This window comes from Sturnus vulgaris, chromosome 9, assembly GCF_052056855.1.
Source record: "Sturnus vulgaris isolate bStuVul1 chromosome 9, bStuVul1.hap1, whole genome shotgun sequence".
In the NCBI taxonomy this organism is placed as follows: Eukaryota; Metazoa; Chordata; class Aves; order Passeriformes; family Sturnidae; genus Sturnus; species Sturnus vulgaris.
This window is the reverse complement of record NC_142251.1, coordinates 26,790,663-26,811,882: the sequence shown is the minus strand read 5'-3', so window position 1 is coordinate 26,811,882 and position 21,220 is coordinate 26,790,663. Positions and strand designations below refer to the sequence as shown.

The 21,220-nt window shown below is 55.1% G+C and overlaps 2 protein-coding genes across 5 annotated transcripts; one reads left to right on the top strand and one right to left on the bottom strand.

The window, feature by feature from the left end:
• The first annotated feature begins 417 nt into the window (after positions 1-417).
• LOC106852279 (regulator of G protein signaling 5) lies at positions 418-12,276 on the top strand. Its single transcript, XM_014874793.2, has 5 exons — positions 418-571; positions 5,409-5,519; positions 7,750-7,811; positions 7,920-8,086; positions 8,577-12,276. Exons 1-5 carry the CDS (start codon positions 528-530, stop codon positions 8,736-8,738), a joined length of 546 nt encoding a protein of 181 aa, XP_014730279.1. The 5' UTR covers positions 418-527; the 3' UTR covers positions 8,739-12,276.
• Positions 12,277-12,936: 660 nt separating this feature from the next.
• RGS4 (regulator of G protein signaling 4) lies at positions 12,937-20,964 on the bottom strand. Of its 4 annotated transcripts, none has more exons than XM_088170200.1 (6): positions 20,716-20,964; positions 20,006-20,233; positions 17,232-17,336; positions 16,208-16,269; positions 15,360-15,526; positions 12,937-14,887 (listed from the first exon to the last, which is right to left on the bottom strand). In XM_088170200.1, the coding sequence occupies exons 3-6, from the start codon at positions 17,324-17,326 to the stop codon at positions 14,636-14,638; spliced, it is 576 nt and encodes a 191-aa protein (XP_088026326.1). In that variant the 5' UTR covers positions 17,327-17,336; positions 20,006-20,233; positions 20,716-20,964; the 3' UTR covers positions 12,937-14,635. The 4 variants fall into 4 exon arrangements, with proteins under 4 accessions (XP_088026326.1, XP_088026325.1, XP_088026327.1 ...); XM_088170199.1 differs by having other exon boundaries at positions 20,324-20,886; XM_088170201.1 differs by lacking the exon at positions 20,716-20,964 and adding an exon at positions 20,335-20,501.
• Positions 20,965-21,220: the final 256 nt, after the last annotated feature.

The window sequence follows — 21,220 nt, the reverse complement described above, 5'->3', positions numbered from 1 at the left end:
TGAAACAAAATCTCTGTTAGCCAGCATCGCTGTTGAACTGGTGGGTATTTTGATATTAGCCACAGCCTTGAAATCAACAGCTAGCCTTCTCATAAGCACTTTTATTTTTCTGAAAGTTCTGCTTTGCACTAGAAAAAGCTCACTTGAATGAAGCATTTCTACCTGGCTCTTCTAAACACTGACCTGGGGCCTGATGCATCATTAAAATAAATGCTGTGGGCTTCCTGAAGCCCCCTAAACATCAGCTTGGACTTCCAACGGGACCTTCCAAATTCATTACCTGACCTCGCCCCAGAAAATCCACATTTTTCTTCCCCCCGTGTGAGCTTAGAGAGAGGAAAACAAGCTGCAGAAGCCGCCGGGGCCGGGGCCAGCTGCGGCCGGCGTTGGACACGGGGCTGGCGGGGCTCCAGCTCCGGCGCTATATAGGAACGGGGGAGGCGGCTGGGCTGCAGACAGAGCCTCGCTGCCCGCTCCAGCCGTCACTCACACTCTTCTCACGGCCGGGGAAACCACAGCCTGCCAAGATGTGCAAGGGATTAGCGGCGCTGCCCCACACGTGCCTGGAGAGGTGAGAGCGGCCGCGATGTGCGGGATGTGCGGGATACCGGGGCTGCCTCCCCGCAGGGCTCTGCCGGGGGCACAGGGGGACACAGGGGGGCACAGGGGCTCTTCCTGCAGCACATCCCCTCATGGGCATCTCTGTGGGCGCTGGGATTTTGCATCTCTGAGCGGGGAGCGAAGGGAAGCTCGCTGGGGCTGGCTCAGTGGGTGCTGTGAGATCCTTGGTGGGGTGAATGCTGATTCCCAAACTCCCCACTCTGCCCTGGGGCTCAAACTCACCCTGCTGCTGGCTGAGCTTGGGCTGCTCCAAACCCAGCCCTGCAGCACTCTGGAGTGGTGAGGAGTGCTTCATCCTCAGACCTTCATTTCCTCAAAACACAGAGGAGGAGAGGAGGAAAGAATCAGGACAGAGGTTTTGCTTTTCTGTGGTGAAAACAGCCCTGTCCCCAAAATGCCTCACGATCCTCTTCGAACTGCCCGGGTGTTGCTCACACATGGAATAGCCAGACCTGGCCCTTCTCTGAGGCTCAGCCCTGAACAGAGCACCAGCTCTGCCCCCCTTGTGGCACCCATCCTCACCTTCATCCCTACCTACCCTGGTGCTCACCCCAAAACCTGCACCTGATGGTGGCAGAAGCTCCTCTCAGCCCCTCGGGAGCCCAGGCAGGCTGCAGCCCCTGGCCATTTCCATGCTGCTTGGAACCTGTCCTGTCCTCTGCTCCCAGGGCTTTGGAGGGGTCCAGTGAGAAGCAGAGGTGCAAAGCACCTGAGACTTCACCAGCAGAGCACTCCATGCTTCACCTACGGAGGAAAGACTCAAGTGAACCCCTCAGTGGGGGCTCCCTCACACCTGCAAATGCCTTGGTTTTTGGATGAGAGTGACAGTGGGAATTCACTATCCTGAGGGGAGCTCCAAAGAATTTCCAGCTGCAATAGTGCTGCTGGGGGCTGATGCTGTTTGCCCAAAAGGCAAATTCTCATCACAGGCACAAACAGGAGCACTGGCCTGTGATGGTTTTGTTGTTGGAAACTTGTCTTTGAGCCATCCTCATGAATCCATGCTGACCTTGCCTGCTCCTCTGCAGTCTGCTGTGCCATGGGCAGCCAAGAGCACTCTTCCAATTGTAGGTGATCCACATGTTTCTGCTCTGTTATCTCCCTTGTTGTCACTCTTCTGACACTTTTTAACAGTAAATTTTCTTAATGAAGATTTTCTCCCACTGCTGCTGTGCTGATGTTTCCATCTGCTGTGCCCTCAAATCCTCACTCTCGAAGGCTTCACTCACACTGAAGTGCAGAGTCAGGGCTGCCTTTCCCCCTGTGCATCACCTTGTGCTGCTCTCTGAGGCTTCCCAGCTGCTTTTCTGCAGATGTCATAGAGCTGTGCAGCTCTGCACAGCTCATCCCCAGTGCTGTACCCTGCAGGATCTGTGCTCGGCCCCTGACCCCTTCTCCCAGTGCTGAACAGCACGGTCCCAGCATCCCAGCGTTCCCCATCCCCATAGGTGTGTGCTGCCTTCCCCAGCCTGCCATCCATGCACTCACCTTCCCCTGCACAGCCCACCCGGGGTGCCCTGCTGGCCCCAGGGGTTGCTGCCCCCGGCTGTCCCCACAGCACGTGTCTGCTGCCTCCTCAGAGAGGGATGAGAGGTTGGAAGGAATTCCTTCCTAGGGCCAGAGGAGCCTTGACTCCTCTCCAATAGCCCATATTTGTCCATGTGTCCAGCACGGGTCTGACACCACTGACATGTCCATACAGCATCACTCTCGAAGCTTTATGGCTCCTCGAGTCCCCTCTGGAGGCTTCTGCACATGAACGGGCATTTCCTCTGGCACCTCCCTGCCCTCAGGCACAGCATCACCTTTAGCTTTCGGCTATGGCTTTAAACTCCTTTGAGCTTCTATTTTTGTTTTGTTTTTAAAGCTGGAGTCTCTCCTGGCCCTCCCCAGCAGCCCTTCTTGCTCTCGATACATTTGACAGAGCCCATATTTTCTATTAATGCTTCTTGGAAGCTATTTCTCAGACTTTTTCTTGGCTTGCTCCCACATGGTCTCACAGTTAACCTTCCACCATTTACAGTCCTCTTGCTTTTTCTCACTCGGTCACAGCTGGGTTTTTTTTTTAAAAGATGCCTTTTTTGTTTATAGCTGCCTTTTTTCCCCTGCTGTTTAGCCTTCCCTGAAGCCTTGCTTGAAAGCTTGTAATCCATCTGCTGGAGGACGCCAGGATGGTGTCTTTAAATAGCCCTTCCCTCCCTCAGCCTGCAGGCTTTCAGCCCACTCCTGTCTTCCTCGATTCCTTTTAACAGACTTTCCTTATCTCTGCTGTCTCTACAGATGTCATGAAGCCCCTGTCACTGCCAGGGAGTTGCCCTGGTGCAGGGGGGAGGCTCTTGCTGCTGTCCCCACACCTGCAGGGTTCCAGCAGGGTGGGCAGCTTCTGGGGATCCCTTGGCACCCCATGGGATGGAGCAGGATGGAACTGCTGAGGGCCTCAGTGCCTTTTGAGCCTGACTTGGCCATAAGTCACTGCCAGAGGATGGGAATCAGAGAGCAAGGTTTTGAAACAGGTCTGAGCACTTGTGTGAAGCCACCATCAATTGCATCCAGACTTTGTGAGAGCGTTGGGCTCATCCACACCAGGGCAGGGGTCCCCAGGTGCTGCTCTGACAGCAGCAGAGTCCCTGTTCTCTCTTCCCAGCTCCTTGGGCCATCATGGGCTACATTTGGCTCTTGGTGTCCCTGCTGCCAGCACAGCTCCTGTCATCCTGCCTGTCTGCCTGCTCAGGAACTCCTGGGATCCACAGTCCTTGCTCCAGAGTGGGACAGCCCCAGACCTTACCCCCTTGGGTGAACTCCCCTGATGTGACACAGGGTCCAGTGGCTTGGAAGGGACTGTCCCTGCTGCACAGCACCTGGCACTGGCAGGGCTTGACTGGGGTGCCATCCCCACTCCTCCCTCCCGAGAGGGACAAGGTGGCACCTAACATTTCTGCTCAGCCCCTGCCGAGAGATGTGAGCCCATGTGTCCCCCGCCTGCAGGAACCTGTGGCCACATGTGTGGGAAAGCAGAGCCAAGGGAGAGGCCAGCCTGTCCTCTCAGCTTTCCTGCAGCACCCTCCGCAGCCATCTACTGCCTTGGTGCCAAGGGAGCTGCCCCCTTCCCCTGCCCCCTTCCCCTGCTCCCTGCCCCCTTCACCTGTGCCATCCCCATGGGTCAAGGCCATGCCAGGCAGTCCCAGTACAGCAGTGCTGGCCAGCAGGGAGCCAAGGGGCAACTGAGAGCCAGCCCCAGGACATCAAGAGCACTCATCTGCATTCTACTTATTCACTTGCAACAGGAAGAAGGGCAGCATGCCTGTCCCAGACACCTCAGTGTGGGAGCATGGTGACCTTGTCCCTCTTTTCCTGAGCTTTCCAAGGTTCAGGTTTTCCCAGAAGCAATGGAAGCTGTCCCTGTAGCTGCTGACCTTGTCCATGACAACAGCTGTGTTTCTGGGGGGTCCCTGCAGCCCCAGGCTGGGCTGCTCTCTCTGCCTGCTCCTGCTGCCCCCCTCCATGCAGGGGGGGCTGCTCAAGGGCAGGTTTGTGCAGCAGAAGTGGAGGCGGCTGGCAGGGAGCAGAGCAGAGCAGACACCCCTGTGCCAGGTCTCCAAATGTCACCCGTGGGGACTGGTGGGTGGAAACCAAAACACAGAGAGAGGCTTTTACAAGGAGGGAAAAAATCAAAGGAATTGAAATTAAATAGCAGACATAGCAAGGGAGCTATCATCCACAGAGAGCTTGTGAAAATAAACAGCAGAGAGGAAAATTGCAGGGAGCCCTGAAGACAGGGAGCTACAGCCCGACTTTGCCAGCCATGCCCAAAGCTCAGCCCAGTCAGCCTGAGAGGAGCAGTCTGTCCCCTCTCCTTCACCTCCTGTGCCAGCAAGATGGCCTGGAAGTCACCAAATGCTGCTGTGCCAGAGAAAAGCCCTGCCCAGATGGGGATTGAGGGGTCTGTTTTCACCCCTTTATTTCTTCAGCCCCGTGCAGCACACCTGAGTCCTCCCTGCAAAACTCAGCTTGCTCTCACTACCATGCCTGAGCTGCAGTGGGGGGGAGCCTCCTTAGCATTTTTAGATGCTCGAGATCTAATTACTACTTGTATGGCACAAAAGGGAATGTTTTGGGAGACAGCTGGGCCTGCTGCCAAGCCCCGGGACCTCCTGTTTTCTCTGCACCCTCCAAATGCAGGTCTGGAGCGTGGCCTGGGTGCAGTGGAAGTGGCAGTGAGCCTTTGGCAGTCTGCAGCTCCTGGAGCCTTTTTTCCCTCTCTGCCCAGAGGAGGCAGCACGCAGGAGGTGCCAGTTTACAGGACCCTTCCCATTGCAGACATAAGGCTTATATATTGTTGATAAACACGTTACATATCTATATAAGGGCTCTGAGTGCTGTCAGCAGTGCAGGGCTGGTGGCACAATGTGGGAAGGCAGCGTGGGGTGGGTACCCCCAGCACAGCACCCACACAACCTCTTTTCCAAGGGCAGCTCCTTCACCTCCTCACCAGCCCTTCTCCAAGCTCATCTCTATAGACTGAGTGCTCACACACATCCCCAGCTCAATCCCAGAGCAGCCTAACAGCCCTACCGATACAATTGTCCTGCTGGGACGGAGGGAGCACATCCAGATCAAAGGCTGCCGCTAATGCTCAGTGCCTGTTCAGAAACACAGGCACAGCTCCTACAGCACCAGCATCCATTTACTCATCTGGGATTAATTACACCGTGGGTGCAGGGCAGGCACTGAGTGCCCCACTGCCCTGCTCCCCTGCCTGACTTGTGTCTGCCCCTCCCCTGCTGCAGGGCCAAGGAGATCAAGACGAAGCTGGGCACGCTGCTCCAGAAGCCTGACTCCACCATTGACTTCATCATCCCCTACCCCGAGAAGCAGGAGAAGCCACCCAAGGCCCAGAAGTGAGTCCTGCACTGGGCTGGGCTGCAGAGGTACCTGTGCCCAGCCACTGGGGTGGGTAAAGCCCTTTGGGGATGCAGAGGAGCTGAAGCCCTGCTGTGGGCTGGCACAGCAGGCTCTACGTAGCATGCTGGGTGCAGGCTCAGGAAGTTGTGTCAGGGCAGCATGAGGCATGTCAGGCAATACAGCTCTATGGAAACTAGATTTCCCATGGAAACTCAATTTGCTTTTGATGAGATTTCATGTTATTCGATAAAGGTTTTCCCAGAGGCATATGGCACTTGGACTTAGCTCTGAGTCACCTGCCTCAGCCCAGAGGTGCCAGCCTTTGCAGCCGTGTGGCTGTGAGGTGGCAGCGTGTCCCTGAGCTGGGTGCACAACCTCATGGCATGATGGCTTGGGGTAGTTTTGTGGTGATGGGACCCCCCCCCCCCACCCGCCTCACCTCATGGCCTTTGGCTTGACCACTGCTCTCCAGCACTGAGCTGGTATATAATACAGCTGGTGTAAAATACTGGCTTACCAACATAATTTAAAGCACATGAAACATGAATTATTTTGCCTGCCAATCCAGGGTGTGAAGGGTGACATGCAGGGGGACGTTTGCCAGCACGGTGCCTGCCTGCCACAGGGCTGCCTGGTGAGAGCTGCCAAGGAGGGCTGGCAGAGCCTGGTGGATTGTGTGGTTCTCACTCCATTGCTGCTGTGCCCCAGATGCCTCTGTGAGAGAGACACATTTGTCTCCATTAGCCACCCCTGCAGAAAGCCAGAGAGCATCTCCATCCCCACTGTCTGGAGGAGCTGTTTGTTTTCTCCTCCACTGCATCACCGTGCAGCCCTGGCATCACTCACCTGTCAGCCTCTCACTCGCAGTCAATATCATCCCAGGGACGCTCAGATAATGGGAAAGTGAATTTGGTGGTTTCCAGGAAATCTGGATTGTGTTAGGTTGCTGCAGTGATGCTCCTCCTCACTGGGGTGAGAAATCACCTGACAGGGACATGGGGGCAGGGAGAGCTTTGATCCTTGACAGAAGTGCAAACACAGCTCAAGGTCGGCAAAATGAAGGATAAGAACCCCCTGTCATGGTGCCTACTGCTGATGGTTTGGTGCCAAGTGAGGGCTGGTACCCAACCTGAGCAAGCCTGGCATTCCTGCCCCTCTCCTCTCCCTGCTGGAGCCACCTGGGCAGTGTGACTGGCACACTGAATGGCTGGCTACCAGCACCTGTAATTCCCCCAGACCCACCACGGGAGCTCCTGGCCCCCAGGAGCAGGACAGGCTGTCCTGCCCACTCTCCCTCCTCGCTCCCAGGGATGCTCTGCTCAGCCAGGGGGTTTCACCCCCATGTGTGGCCCCTGCAGCAGCAAAAGAGAGTGCAGCACTGCCTGCAGGGAGTGGAGAAGGTCCACAGCCAGCCCAGCACTCAGTGCCAAGCAGAGGGGCTTCCCTTGCCCTCCAGCCAGCGCTGGCAGGGATGCAGGGAAGGAGCTGGGAGCCCAGGGCAGCTTGGTCAAACTCCTCGGGGCTTAAATAAAACAACAAGAAAGCCACAAAAAAACCCCCCCAAAAACCAACAACAAACAAACAACAACAAAAAAAAAACCGCAAAACTCTTCAGTCTCACTGCAGACATCGCATTGAAAAATATATTAAAGAAAAAAAAAAGAGGAAAACCGGTGCAGATGGAAAACACAGGAGGTTTCCAGTGGGAAGGGCGCCGAGGCCAGTGACCCCCGGCTGCAGGGCGTGGGAACGGGGCGAGCGGGCTGTGGGAGCCGGGGGCACTGACCCCGCAGCGACCGAGCCCTGTGGCCAGCGGGGAGCATCCTTCCCCACCCCGGCAGGAAAACGCAGGGAAAACGCAGAGATGCTTCCCAGCCGCTCGCAGAGCCCCTGCGCTGCCTCCCGTGTGTGTGCTGGGCTGCGGAGGAGCCTGTGGCCGCAGAAGGGACTCGTCTGCAGCTCAGCCACAGCTCTGCTCGAGCACGGGGGAATTCGCGCCCTCCCCAGCCCATCCTCGCCCTCCCTGCACTCTGCTGTCCCTCTCCCCTGTGCTGTGATGGAGCTGCATCCCCATTCCATCCCCAGACCACTGCCTCCCCTCTGAAAGCCTCTGCAACTTGTCCCTCCGTACCTCCCCGTTTTTAAAGGACGTTTTAAAAAGCCTGGAGCCCAGACGGAGGCTGTGGGGTCACCATGGACCACCTGGGCTTTCTTTCCTCTCCCCAGGCCATCTCCGGAGGAAGCTCTGCAGTGGCGCGATTCCTTGGAGAAGCTCCTGCAAAACCCCTGTAAGTTCACATCCCCCTGTGGCTCTTTCCACATCCTTGGGGTGCTCAGGGAGGACTTGGACCCCTTGCACCGCTGTTCAGCCAGGGCTCCCCTCCCCTTGTCCCCAGACGGGCTCGCCAGCTTCCGCAGCTTCCTGCGCTCCGAGTTCAGCGAGGAGAACGCCGAGTTCTGGGTGGCCTGCGAGGACTACAAGAAAACCAAGTCCCCTGTGAAGATGGCAGAGAAGGCCAAAAAGATCTACGAGGAGTTCATCCAGACTGAGGCACCCAAAGAGGTCAGTGGCCATGGGGCAGGAGATGGCGCTGGGAAGGGATGAGGATGCTCCCTGTCAGCTCTATCCCAAAGGAGAGCCATGGCTGCAGGGCACCTTGTGCCGTGGTCAGGGGCTCTGAGGGCTGTGTCCTTGGCAAGGGGCAGCCCCATCCCCACGTGCTGCACTCCCATCCTTCACAACCCTGCAGCCTCAGTTTGCACGTCAGCCTGTGCTCACACCCCCAGCACATCTGTTCCCCCTTCCCCACAGAGGTGTGACATCAATCCCAAGGGATGACAATGTACAGTGATCTTCCTCCCCAAGTTAGCTTTGCAGCAGGACAGAGCTCACCCTGACACCTTTGCCACCAATAATTCTTCCAGAGGAATGAACCTGCTTCAGTCCCTGTCCTCACCCTTTGTGTGCTTGTTGGTGGGATGGAGCAGGCAAGGGGAGACACCACCCAGCCCTCCAAGGGCAGGGTCCCATCCCTCCTACACTCTCATGGCAGGTGAACATCGACCACTTCACCAAGGCTGTGACCATCAAGAACCTGGTGGAGCCATCACCAAGCAGCTTTGACATGGCCCAGAAGAGGATCTTTGCCCTGATGGAAAAAGACTCCCTGCCCAGATTTGTGCGGTCGGAGTTTTATCACGAGTTAATTAAGTAGCAATTCAGCAAGGCTGTGTGAGGCACCCCCCCTGCTTCTGTCTGAACACCTGCCCCTTCTCCTGCAGCCGCTTTGCTTCCTTCATACCACCCAGGGGTGTTGCTAAACACCTCCCCCCATGCTTTGGACTGTCAGATGTCCTGGTGTTTCCTCTTTTTCCATCTTTTTCCCTCTCCCACAAAAGACCAATTTGCAGAAGCTCCCTGGAGTCGGGACCCAGAAGGGTGAGGGAGCAGCCCCAGCTCTGCAGTGACCAGGAGCTGACACCTCCCTGGTGCTGCGGAGCTTGGCATTAGCTGGAGGCTCTGAGGTGCTGACTTTGCCTTCTTGGGACTCCCTAGAACGTGACAATTCCTCTCCCACAAGAGCATGACAATCTCTCTCCCAGTCTTGCCCACACGGCTGGCTTGGCCCAGGCTCGCTCCCTCTCCCAACTTCCCAGGGTGCTGCTGACACTGCACAGGTACCCTGCAGGTGCTCCCCTCCCTGGCCAAGGTGAGGTGAGACACTCCCACTGCCTGATGGGCATCGCTTTCCCTGGAGAGCAGCTGTCAGGCACAGGGACAGGGCACGGCAGGGACAGCAGTGACACGTACAGCGAGGATGGCACTGTGACCAGGATGGCAGGGACCGCTGTACGGCACAGCCAGGTGCCCCTGGCTGGCACCAGGGCTGAGCAGAGCGAGCCTGGCACCGCTTTCCCCACAGCTCCACTCAGCCTGTTTGCTTCACTCCACGCACAAAAACAAGAGGATAAAACGAGACCTGTTGGTCCAAAACACCAGGACTGTTCAGCACCCCAGACCTCCCGCTCTTCCCAGCCTTTGCACGGTGCCCTGAGCTCCCAGGGCACATCCTGTGCACATCCAGTGCACAGCCCTGCTGGGATGCTGGGATGGCAGCTCTGGGGCTGTGCAGGGCTCTCTTGTTTCAGCCCCTTCTCTCTGCAGCAGGCACGCCAAAGCAAAACTTCTGCCCAAACCCAACACGGGGGTGTCCAGCACAGCAGGGAGGGAAATGAAAGCTGAAATTCCAGCTGCTCAGATCCAATCTGAAAAATCCAAACCAAACCCCAAAAACCAAACCCATCATTGGAAATGTAAAAAAATAACCCCCTGGCTTCTAGAACAGAGAGCAGACCCTGTTGGGTTTGTGTAGCCTGCGTCTCTCTCTCTCTCTCTGCCCAGGCCATGTGTTTCCATAGGCTGTCTCTAAACAGGACCAGCTGCTTTCTAATGGTTCAAAGCCAGCCCTCTGCTAACAGAATAAATCACACCTGAGGACAGGGCAAGGGTATGCATGAAAAGCAGCCCCCAGGGTCTCATTTCATTCCTGAGGAAAATGTGACAAACCCCTGCTCCACAGGGCCTGGATGGTTCATCCCCAGCTTTGTTTCCTGCATCATCCCCAGGGTCATGGCTTGCAAAGAGCTGCTTCAGCTTCGAGCTGACAGGTGCCAGCAAACATCCATGGCCCTGCTGCCCACAGGCATCCCAGAGCAGCCCCTTCCCCAGGCTGCTCGTCCTCTCTGCAAGTCATGGCACTCCGTGCAAAATGCAATAACATAAACAACGCGTTTGCCAGCCTCTTCCAGACTTGCAAACTCTGATCAAAACCCCACCAGCCCCAAATATTTACACGTTGTCACTATGGCGATGAAGAAAAACGCATCCCGAGCTGCAGGAAATGGGCTGTGTTTTCCAGGGAGGAGTGGGGAGGCAGGGGAAGGATGGAGGCAGTCACAAACGTGACTCTTTTTTTTAAGCTCTGGAGCAAAAGGCCTGGGAAAGTCGGTGCTGGAGCAGCAGGGGCGATGCTGGCAGGCATTCCCCTGGGGTGAGTGCAGGGGGTGGCTTGGGTGACCCTAAAGAGCCCAGGGGAGCCCGTGAGCAGCAGGAGGGTCCCAACAAAAGGGCACAGGACCCCCTGTAGGTGCCCCCGTTCAGGTGGGCAGCAAGGGCGAGGCAAAGCAGGGCTGGGTGTGGGATGGGGGCTTGGCTCTGCTGCAGGGTGCTCCCCCAGCCCTGCCTGCACACGCCCCCTGCACCCTCCCGACCTCTCCACCAACTGGTGTCAATGCAAGTGGGTTCAGCATGTTCAAGCTCCTCATTTACAGCGTGACTCAGAAATGCAAAACCAAACAGGCTTCCCTGCAGAAACACCTGGATCTTCCATTTCCACTTAATCCCTTGGCAGCTGTTTCCAGATTCCCTCACACGTTTCACAGTTCAATGAAATGCACCATCAAGCCCTGGGATGTCCCTGCTGCAGCAGTAGGGCAGGGAGAAGGTGTCTAGGTATGTATGTGCTGAAAAGAAAGGAGCAGGCTGGATTCAGGAGAGGTGAAACAGCTCTGTTGGCAATCCCTCCTTGGCTCAATTTCTGCTAAAATGCTGGAAGTCTACTTTGGGGGCTGCTAGTGATCTGCTGGGTGGCCAGAAAATGTGGCCACTGAAGTGTTTTGGAGCTCTAGGGAAGTTGTGTTTGTGTAGAAAGGTCATTTGGCTAATTACTCGAGCAGGCTTGCCCAGAAAGATGCCAACACCTGTACCAACCCCATAGCCCAGCTTTCCCCAGGCCCAGAGGTATTAACTGTTGGGCTGATGCCAACCATCATATTCCTGGTAGGAGATACTTCATTTATTTTATCACTCTATCTCTCGTGAAATCTGGCATATATAGCAGCATATATAAACACAACATGTACATCTGTACTCCTGTATTCATATATACACATACACACACATATATACTTGTAACACGGGCATCTTGCTCCCCTGAGGGTCAGAAAGCCAAAAAGCAGAGTTTCTGGGTGTGCTGCTTGGGGTTCATCACAGACAGGAAAATGTGTGGGGGTTCTGCTGGTCCCAGACCCTCTTGAGGGAAACCTTGGCCACCCAGCTGAGCAGGCACATCCTCCAGGATCACCCTGTGCCCGTGGCCTCCGTGTGCCACCCTGGCAGGTCTCGTGCTCCCCGAGGCACCCCCATCTCTGCCGTGGGGCAAGGCAACCCCACGCTGCAGCCAGGGCATGGGGCACCAGGCACTGCCTCCATGCCACCCTGGCACCCACTCCCTGCCATGGGCACAGGTGGGAAGGGGCTCCCTGCAGCTGCATCCCTCAGAGGAGCACCAGGGGATGGTTTGATGCGTGTTTTAAGGTGACTTCAGCAACCTGGAGCCTTGCACCTCATCAGCCACAGGGTTCTGAAGCACGCAGCTCGTGCCTGAGTGCCAGACGTGGGCACTGCCCAAGCCCAGTGGTGAGGGTGTCCCAGAGCTCATCCAGGCTCCCCTCACTCTCTGGAGGGTGCTGCACACCGTGGCCCAGGGCTGGAGCACAGACAGGAGGGCACATCAGCTCCTCACAGCCATGAGCTGCAGGTTTTCAGGCTGGAGCTGTCCGTGGGATTTCCACTGGAGATGTTCACGTGGGGAAGATGTGAGGTGCTGGTGTGCACCGAGGAGTTGTGTTAACCCATATTCATGTACCACTCAGTAATCCACACATAAACACGTATTTCTGCTACTGTCTCAATGGACTGGTCATTTTGTCTCTTTGTCCTGAAGGTGCAGCGTTTTCTTACCCACTACACTACACTCCCAAAACCTGTTTCCAGGTTTGGCAGGACCAAAATCCTCTGAGAGCTTCTGCTGCAATGATGCAGTGGTTTCTCAGTAAAGTGGAAAGGGAATCACCCTAGGGCGCTGATGCAGAAGGAGCACCCCCAGCCCCACTGCTGCCTCGGGCTTTGGCTCCCAGGGCCAGCTCATGCTCCAGCAGCAGCCCAGGGGCTGGGGCTGAGCAAGGACCAGCCCTGCTCCCTGCCCTCACAGGGGGACAGGCTCAGCTTTGACATAAAATGTGTTCTGTCTGCTCAGGGAAGGGCTCCTTGATGTTCCCCACTCCAAGGCTGTCAAGGGGGGCCCCACACTCACCTCAGACCCTCGGTGAGGATGGCTGGTCCCCATGCTGAGCTGATGGACAGGCAAGGCACAGAGCCATAAAAACCCCGTGTCCCCCAGGCTCGTGGTGCTGAAGGTGTCTGCAGGATATAATTGTTGTTTCATCTTCCTGTGACTTAAAACAATCTCTGAGTGAAGCCACTTGTAACATAACTTTGCAGAGCAGCCTTGTTCAAGGAATTGGATCCCCGTGCATTTTCTTTTGTTCACATAATGGCACTTCAGAAGGGAGTAACGCAAACATTTTTATTTAGACTGCATTCATCATTATTTAAATATTGATACGGTTTTTCAATAGTTACCAAGAGTTCCCAGTACCAGGGGGAAATAAAACATAGCCACATGCTTGGCTATGTTCAGAGCTTTAGCAAGCCTCTCCACCTCTTAGCTGAACATGCATGGTGATAGGTGTTAGTACACTGAATAAATACAAAATAAAGCACACGTTAAAAATGGAGTTTCTCTATGGGCCTGGAGAGCCAGAGCCTCCTCCTGCCATGCCAAAACCCCGGTGTGAGAGCTGTTGTCTGGGCTGGGATGCAGTGCAGGATGCACCGTGGCCAGAGCAGCAGTACCTAATGAAGGAGGGACCAAGGCTGGGGACAGTGACACACCGGGGGCTGCAGCAGGAGAGGACAGGAGCTGCAGGGATGCTGCAGCTGCCTCCCGTGCTTCCCACTGCAGGCAGTGCCCAAGCCCACAGCAAAGGCCGTGTCTCACCACAGCAATTAAACAGTGAGCTTTGCCAGTAATGAGATAGACACATTCCTCCTGCCATCTTCAGGAAATTGAGCCATGCTACTACTGAAATACATAAATAACACCTCAAAAAACTCATTTTCAAGGACTCCCAAGCGAGGCCTTTCCTCCTCAGATATTGTGGTCCTGTTCCCTCACAAGCTGCTCCTTACAAGCCAGGACAGGCAAACCTGAACCCAAATGGCCCTCCCAGAGCATGGAATACACACCTGGCTGGGAGAGCAGGAACACGTTTCTGCTCTGCTGGAGTGTTTAACCCAGGAGTGTGAAGGTCACAATTAATAACACAGGGAATAACGAGCCTCCCCCAAAGTGACAGCTCTGCACAGCCCTAGGGAGGATCCTTGGCCAGCATGAACGTGATGCCACAGAGGAGCAGGGCTGGAGGGAAGAGCTTCCCGTGGTGGCCAAGGGAGGCTGAGCTCCCCTGAACCCTGGCTGTGGGGATGGAGGGAGGCTGGGCTCCCCTGAACCCTGGCTGTGGGGATGGAGGGAGGCTGGGCTCCCCTGAACCCTGGCTGTGGGGATGGAGGGAGGCTGGGCTCCCCTGAACCCTAGCTGTGGGGATGGAGGGAGGCTGTCCAAAAAGCTTTGGTCTCCCTTCAAGAGAGAGCAGGAGCTCTTCCTGTGCCTGGTACTGCAATGCAGCACAGCCTGAGCCCTGGGCAAACACTCCTGACAGCCTGGACACCGAGGAGCTATGGACAGCTGAGGACCAGAGCAGCCCTCTTCACCTAAACCTCTGCAGATTGGAAAGGGGAGATCCCAGTCCCCAGCGCTTCCCTGGGCTTCCTCTCTGCCCTGCACCTCGCTGGGTGTCACGGGGTGACCTTGCCAGCCTGGTCTCTCTGTGGGCAGAGCCAGGGCTGGCACAGCAGCTCCTGGGCTGGCAGGGCTGGTAGAAGCCTGGCACACACAGCCACCGCCCCCAGCTCCTGCCAAAAGCAGCCCCAGCTCCTGTTGGACCCTGCCCCCAGCTCCTGCCCCGACCCATCAGAGGAGGCTTTGCTGCACACACTGAGCCCGGATGGGGTTACAAATGCTGGCTGTTGCATGACATGGGACACAACTGGGACATTAGACAGCTACTGGAGACAGCTCTGTTGCTTCATGCCAATGAGTGCTTTTGCTGCCCTATGTTGTGCAGAGCCCAGCCCTGCCGTGCTGCAGGCTCAGGCACACTGGGAGATGATGTTGGAGTTGCAGTCTAAGCTGTGAGTGTGGTTTCTTTTGCAGTTTTCAGGCCCACAGCCGGCGCCAGGCGGGCTGACCAAGTCCAGGTAGTAAGGGGACTTGAGGAAGCGGCGGTAAGAATCCTTCTCCATGAGGGTGAATATTTTCCTCTGAGCCTCATCGAAGCAGGACAGCGTGGGCTCCAGCATATTGTGGCTGGTCTTCTCCCGTGTGCATGAATCCAAGTTCACCTGTGGGCCAAAGGCACAGTGTGAGAGGAACCTGTCCCAGAAAGGGCAGAGGAAAGGGAAAATCCGAGAGTCTCCCTAGCACGTGTGCTTGGCAAGCAGTTGTCTGAAATGGCCATGGACACCCTGTGGCCTCAGCAGAACCTGTGCAGCTGGACATCAATGCTCCCCTGCTACCAGAAGGGAGGACTGACACACATCCAGCCAGCCAGGAAACTCAAACTGCATGGCAGCACCTGGAGCCTTGGAAATCAGAATCCTCTTGGGCTTCTCCCATTTGGGTGTGCCCATGGATGGCTGTGTGGTTGTAAGTAAACACACTTTCTCCCTATCCAAGTTTAATATCAAGTCAATAAAAACCCCACCACGTCCTTGCTAACTAGCAGAGAAGCAGAAGCCTTCATCTCCTGTGAAACTGCTGACCTCTGCTTGTGCTGCTGGTTCAGAATTTAGGGAGGTGCCTCTGCCCACGTACCTCTTTTGTGGCCTGCACTGAGATGAACTCATCATAAATCTTCCTGGCCTTGGGGCTGAGCTTGGCTGGTGACTTGGTTTTCTTGTACTCCTCACAACTGACCCAAAACTCGATGTTTTCCTCGCTGTACTCAGACTTGAGAAAAGCACGGAAAGCAGCCAGTCCTCCTAGGGATTGTTCAGAGCAGAAGCAGGTCAGGTAAGAGTGCTGGTCCCTGGACCCCAGCACACAGTGACTGTGGGTTCTCCTTCCCAGAGCTGCCCTGGGCTGGCAGTGGGGACAGCTGGTGCCTGCAGGAATTCAGGCTGACCCCATGGGGATGTCACACGTGGGGCCCCAGCTGCCTTTTCCCCCCCTGTGACCTTCAGAGTTCCTGCCAGGGGAACACAAGCAGCTCGTGTGCTCCCAGGAGACCCTGAGGAGACATCCAGCACTCTCCACAGAGCCTCAGACCATGGGAACAATGTGATGGAAACCTCAAAGACACCAGTGCAGCCCACAGCTGATGGGAAGACAAAGTCTCCCATGGGCTCAGCTGCAAATAACATCTCCACTTTTTGGCTCTTCTTTAACCCACCACTAACTGCGTGTCCCACTTGCCCTCTTCTTGCACAAGGGCTAAACCAGTTGCCTTCACAAAAGAGACAGCTCAGAAAAAAAAAACACACTCATTCTGCATTGGGATTGACCCTTGCCTCGGATGGGAGCAAGAGCCCCTTCCCCAGCCCTGCCAGGGGTCTGAGGAGCTCCTGGGTGCCCCAGGAGACATAAGGTGATGTCCCCTGTCCCCTCCCAGCCTGCTCACAGCACACATGCTCTGCACGAGTGTGAGAGCCCTCTCCACTTACTGTCGTGATGGATCAGATTTTCCAAGGAATCTGCCCATTTCCTGACTTCCTCTTGGCTAAGCCTAAGGAGAGACAAAGGGAGAAACACAGGGCTGAGTTAAAGAGAGTACAGAAAGGACAATTTTGGTTTGTTTCTCAGCACCACTAGAAAATCTTTTTTCTGGTTGTTGTAAGAGCATACACAAGAGACTGAGAATGAAATACCAGCTTGTTTTACAGATACCCCCAGGGATCCCAGATCTAACCTACAGAAATTTCGGTTTGCAACCCTCATCACCAGACATGGGCTAGAAATTAATTTTCCTGGAAAATTACTGTGGAATTTGTATTTATTTTGTGCCTGGCTGCATCTCTTGCTGGAGCACAGACATGGGATCACCCTTCAAGGTCTGATCAGTGAACTCCAAAGGGCTGATTCCTTTAACCTGCCAGGGGAACAGTAGCTATGTGGAAGAGAGGAATGTAGGAACACATGGGGAGCACATCCTGCATTCATTCGCTCTACCATACTAGAACACCCTAGGGTTGGTTCATCTGTTCCAGGAGCCAATCCTGGATTTTGGAGTTCTCTTTGGAGAGAGTACTGTCTCCTCGGAGCTCGGGGAGAGCAGTGATGCCCTGACAGGCTGCTGGCTGTTGTGTGTGCCTACAGCTGTGTGGAGCACTGCACAAATCCAGCTCAAGGAGGCAGGCATGCTGATTCTGCAATGTCTGGTTGCACTGGGTCTGGAATGGAGTCATTCCCCTGTGCAGAACACTGCACACGCCCTCCCCTGTGCTCATCCATATTGAATCACAGAAGTGGCTATTTCAGCTTTATTCGTGGCAATGGAAGTCCTCAGGTGCTGACAGTCACCTGACAGGACCATCAGCACCTGGGAGCTATTGCCACACTGGATCCAAGCACAGGTGTTCTCAGGAAGAACTGGGAACAGCAGCACAAACACTGATGGAGTCCAGCTCGGGGAGAAGTAACATGCTGCAGCCAGTCTGGGATTGACTGGGTGACAGCACCTGCTCTTACCTCTGGCTTGAAGATATCTTCTCCTTCTTGCCCTGGGAAGAGCTGTAGTCACAGGAATCTGACTTCTGCAGCAAGAAGCCCAGGCGGTGCTTCATGTCTTTGGCACTAAAAAAAAAAAAAAAAAAAAATCAAGGAGGAGCTGAAGACAATTCTTTGCACTCCCTCTGCAGCCTCCTCCAGAATTACTCAATGACACAAATGCAGGTCGCTGACAGGGACTCCAGGGCTGGTTTTCCACTCATCACATAAGGCACATTTTTGTTTCTAGACAAATACAACCATGCCAACGAAGTCATTTTTCATGTTGAACAGCTTCTGGCTGAGAAGGTCATCAGCCTGGAAGCAGATGGCAAAGAGGGAGAAGCTGCTGTTTGCCTACTGTTTACAGTAGAAATATTGTGACAGAAAAGCATCACCATGCTGTGTGTGTCACCTCTCCTTGAGCTGATTTGCCCAGCTGCCAGTGTGTGATTCTTACACCCTTACTAATCCTTTCCTGCAGCCCCTGCCATTTCCCCACCTCATCAGCCAGCCACAGGAGCAGCAGGGCCATGCCAGGCCACCCCAGCAAGCCCATGACACAGAGGAGAGGGAGGAAGCCAATGGTTTGGAGCAGGACTGTGGGCTGAGATCAGGGGATGAGCCAAGAGCTCCACCACAACCAGCCCACGCTGACTGCAAGCTACTCCCTGCTCCACAGCAAGCTCCTCTGAAGATTCATCCTGAATTCTGTTCCACCTCCCAGCAGGCTCAGGACAACCATTTCCTCATAGCAGCTTCTAGATATGCAGCTGATACCTTGGCACCTTCTCTGGGTTTCCTTCTAGTTTAAGAATGAGGGAGGGCTGGGTAAACCATTCCTGCTTGCCCAGGGGCACAAGCCCTGGCCTGCCCCAAGGTGCAGTGAGAGGGTAAAGCAGGAAATTCTTCTCCTTCTCCTCAGATCTGAGCCTGGAAAAGAGCAGGAGGCTGTGCCACAGGGCTGAGCTCTTCTCACCCCCCAGCCCTGCTCCCTGCTCCAGCCCCCTGCCAGGTGTCCTGGCCATACCTGAACCCACTGCTGGCCTCAGAAATGATTCCTTAACAGCTCCAGCACTCGGGGACAGCAAAGGCAGCTCACAGCTGCTTTAGAGCAGGGTGTCTGTGGCCAGCACCACCATCCAGGCTCTGCCCAGGCACACATGGGCACTCTGGGCTGCCTGGCACTGTCGTGCTCCTTGCCCAGAGAAGGAGACTGCTCAGGTCTGCAGGAGGGTGGCAGCAGGAAGAAACAAGACACTGCTGCTTGCAGCCAGTCCCACAGCTTTCTGGGAGAGAGGCATTTTGCTGGGAATCCTGGACAGAGGTGTTTAAAAATGTGAACTATTTTTCATTGCATTTTTTCAATTTTTTTTAAATCCTCATCAAATGTTCCTGCAAATTGGAAATGTCAACACTTTTCCCTTGCATTTTCAGCACCTGTTTTCAAATCCAACCGTGGGCAGGAAGGTTTATCCTCCAGATGGGAGCCACCTGAGTGTCTGCTCACATTTTCCCAGCCCTCTGCACAGCTGCTGAAAGGCAGCACTGCACCATCAGGGACCCGCAGAGTTTGGATGGGCTGGATGAGAAGGGAGCATTGTGCCTCCCTCCTGGGCACCTCCAGGCCCCAGAGCACCTGAAAGCGAGTAACACCCTCCAGGAGGGCTGGTCCCACTTGCAGAGCCCTCCTGCTGGGCTGTGGGGCAGGCCATGCTGCACATCTGGGGCTGTGCACATCTGCTCTGCTGATCCCACACACCGGCGTGCAGCCAGTCCCGCAGGGCTGCAGCTCAGCCCATCCTGGCTGGCACCACACAGCAGGGGTGTGCTGAGCCCCACACCTACCCCACAGCGCCGGGGTTCAGCCTAACCTGGCCCCTCAGCATCACCCAGGACCTCGGGCTGATCCCACAGCAGCTGGTGCCGCATCCCGACCCCCGTGTCCCGCATCCCTGCCTGCGGGCACACGGCTCTCTACTCCTGCCAGGCTGCATTTCTGCATCCCAAACGCATTTCAGGGGACAATCCTTGATTTATATCCTGCCTGCCTTGCTTCCCCCCTCCAAAGAATCAAGAAAATTTAGCAGAGAGGACCCAAAGGAAAAAAAGGGTGCAAAGACTGCAGCAGAAGCAGCTGACAGGAATATCAAAACATCGCAATGCTGAAAGCTGCTGGGTTTGATGATGGGGAGGGTAGGAAGGAAGGAAGGCTTTAGAGTTCCCACAGCTCGGTACAACACCTTTCTGCGGTTCTGCTTCTAGCTGGGGAAAAAACAAAAGCCTCAAAGCAATCATTTGTATCTAATCTTGCAAAACAATCGGAGCCAAATCGGACACAAAGCTCAGCTCATCAGCGCGTCTCCGGGCTCCGAGACCGTTCCCAGATGCTCAGAAATAAACAGTACCTTTTTAAGCAAGTGGCTGGCAGCGCAGCGAGTCCCTTGCACATCTTGCTGGCGGGGTCGGGTCAGTATTCCAGGAAAAACAAGGAGGCAGCAGGAGGAGGAGGAGGCAGAGCTGCGCACGGGTCCTGCGCTGGCTGCGGGGCTCCGGCGGCCGTGTGAGCCAGCTGCGCTGCCTCGGCTCGGTTTTATAGCCCAGCCTAGCCCAGCCTAGCCTAGCCCAGCCGCGCTGCTGACCCAGTCAGGAGTCAGCACAGCAGCAGCAGCCCCGTCCCCCTCCTGCCCACCCCGGAGGAAAGGGGGTGACGTACAGAACCCAGACAGAGGGGTGAGAGAGATTGAAAACCTTACCAGGAACGGAGCTCGGCGTCTGGCTGCAAGCGTGGGTTCTTTTAAAAGGGCTCAGAAAGCTTCGGGGACTTCCCCTATTGCGGGAGGTTGGAATGGTGCAGATGAAAAGCAGATCTTCGGGGGGGTGGGACACAGACAGTGAAAAAGGTCAGAGAATCAATTCTGAGAAGTGAGATGAGTTTCGCTGGTTCCACTGTTAATTTCCTCTCCTCTTCTATTTACAGAAACCTGGATCAAGAATTTTAAACAGAAAAGGTTACCATAATCCCAACAAATGCAAAAAATAGAGCTCTTAAGGAAAGAAGAATGTAAATTCACCAGGGAGCTACCCAGGCAGATGAGACTTTCCTGTTTTATTCCAGAGTCATGTGAATATATATTTTTGGTGGGGCTGCAACAAAAGCTCGAGGAGGGGGGTGCAAAGCACTATTGGAATATAAGATGTGCATGTCTCAGCACACAGATTTGAGGACAGCTCACGTACATGCGTGGAAAAAAGGAATTTAGGAGGCTGGCAGCACGTCTGCCTTAGATAAGTGTATCACTGCAACACCTTTTCCTTTTGCAAAATTGAAAGCCAGACCTTGGGACTCTGGTATACCCAAGGAAAGATGGTTAATTAAAATAAAAGGCTTAACTGTGCCTGCCCAGAGAAGTCTTTGAAGCAGTTCTGAGGGTACTTTGTGCTAAAGAATGAACCCCTGACACACCTGTGGGGCTGCCTGCACTGCCCTGGCTCTGCTATGCTTCCAAGGAGAGCAGAATGACTTCAGCTACTTGTCCTCAGTCCTTGGATGGTACAGAAGGCAGCTGCCCCTCTAGAGAGAGAGAGAATTGGCTGATATTTATCGAGGTGCCGCTCAGCACAGCCTGTACCATCCTTATCAAAGGGGGAAGGCTTTGGGCAGACGGACGTGCATATGGGCTGCTGCATTTCCAGTCCTGCTCCTGCTGTGAAATAAAGGGGATCAGCAGCAGGCTGCCTGCCCACACTGCCCACTGCTGCTTCCCCTCTCTCACAAACCTTTCTGTGCTTTGCTCATGATCTGCAGAAGGTGCAGGATGAGCCTTTCCCTCCTGTGCCTCTAGAGCCTACAGCCAGCAGCACAGAGTCCAAACCCCAGAAGAGTTTACCTGTCTTGGCATACTGCATCCTCTCAGATCATTAATTGTGCTGAAAGGCAGTGCTGTAATTAACTGTAAAATGCTTTTGTA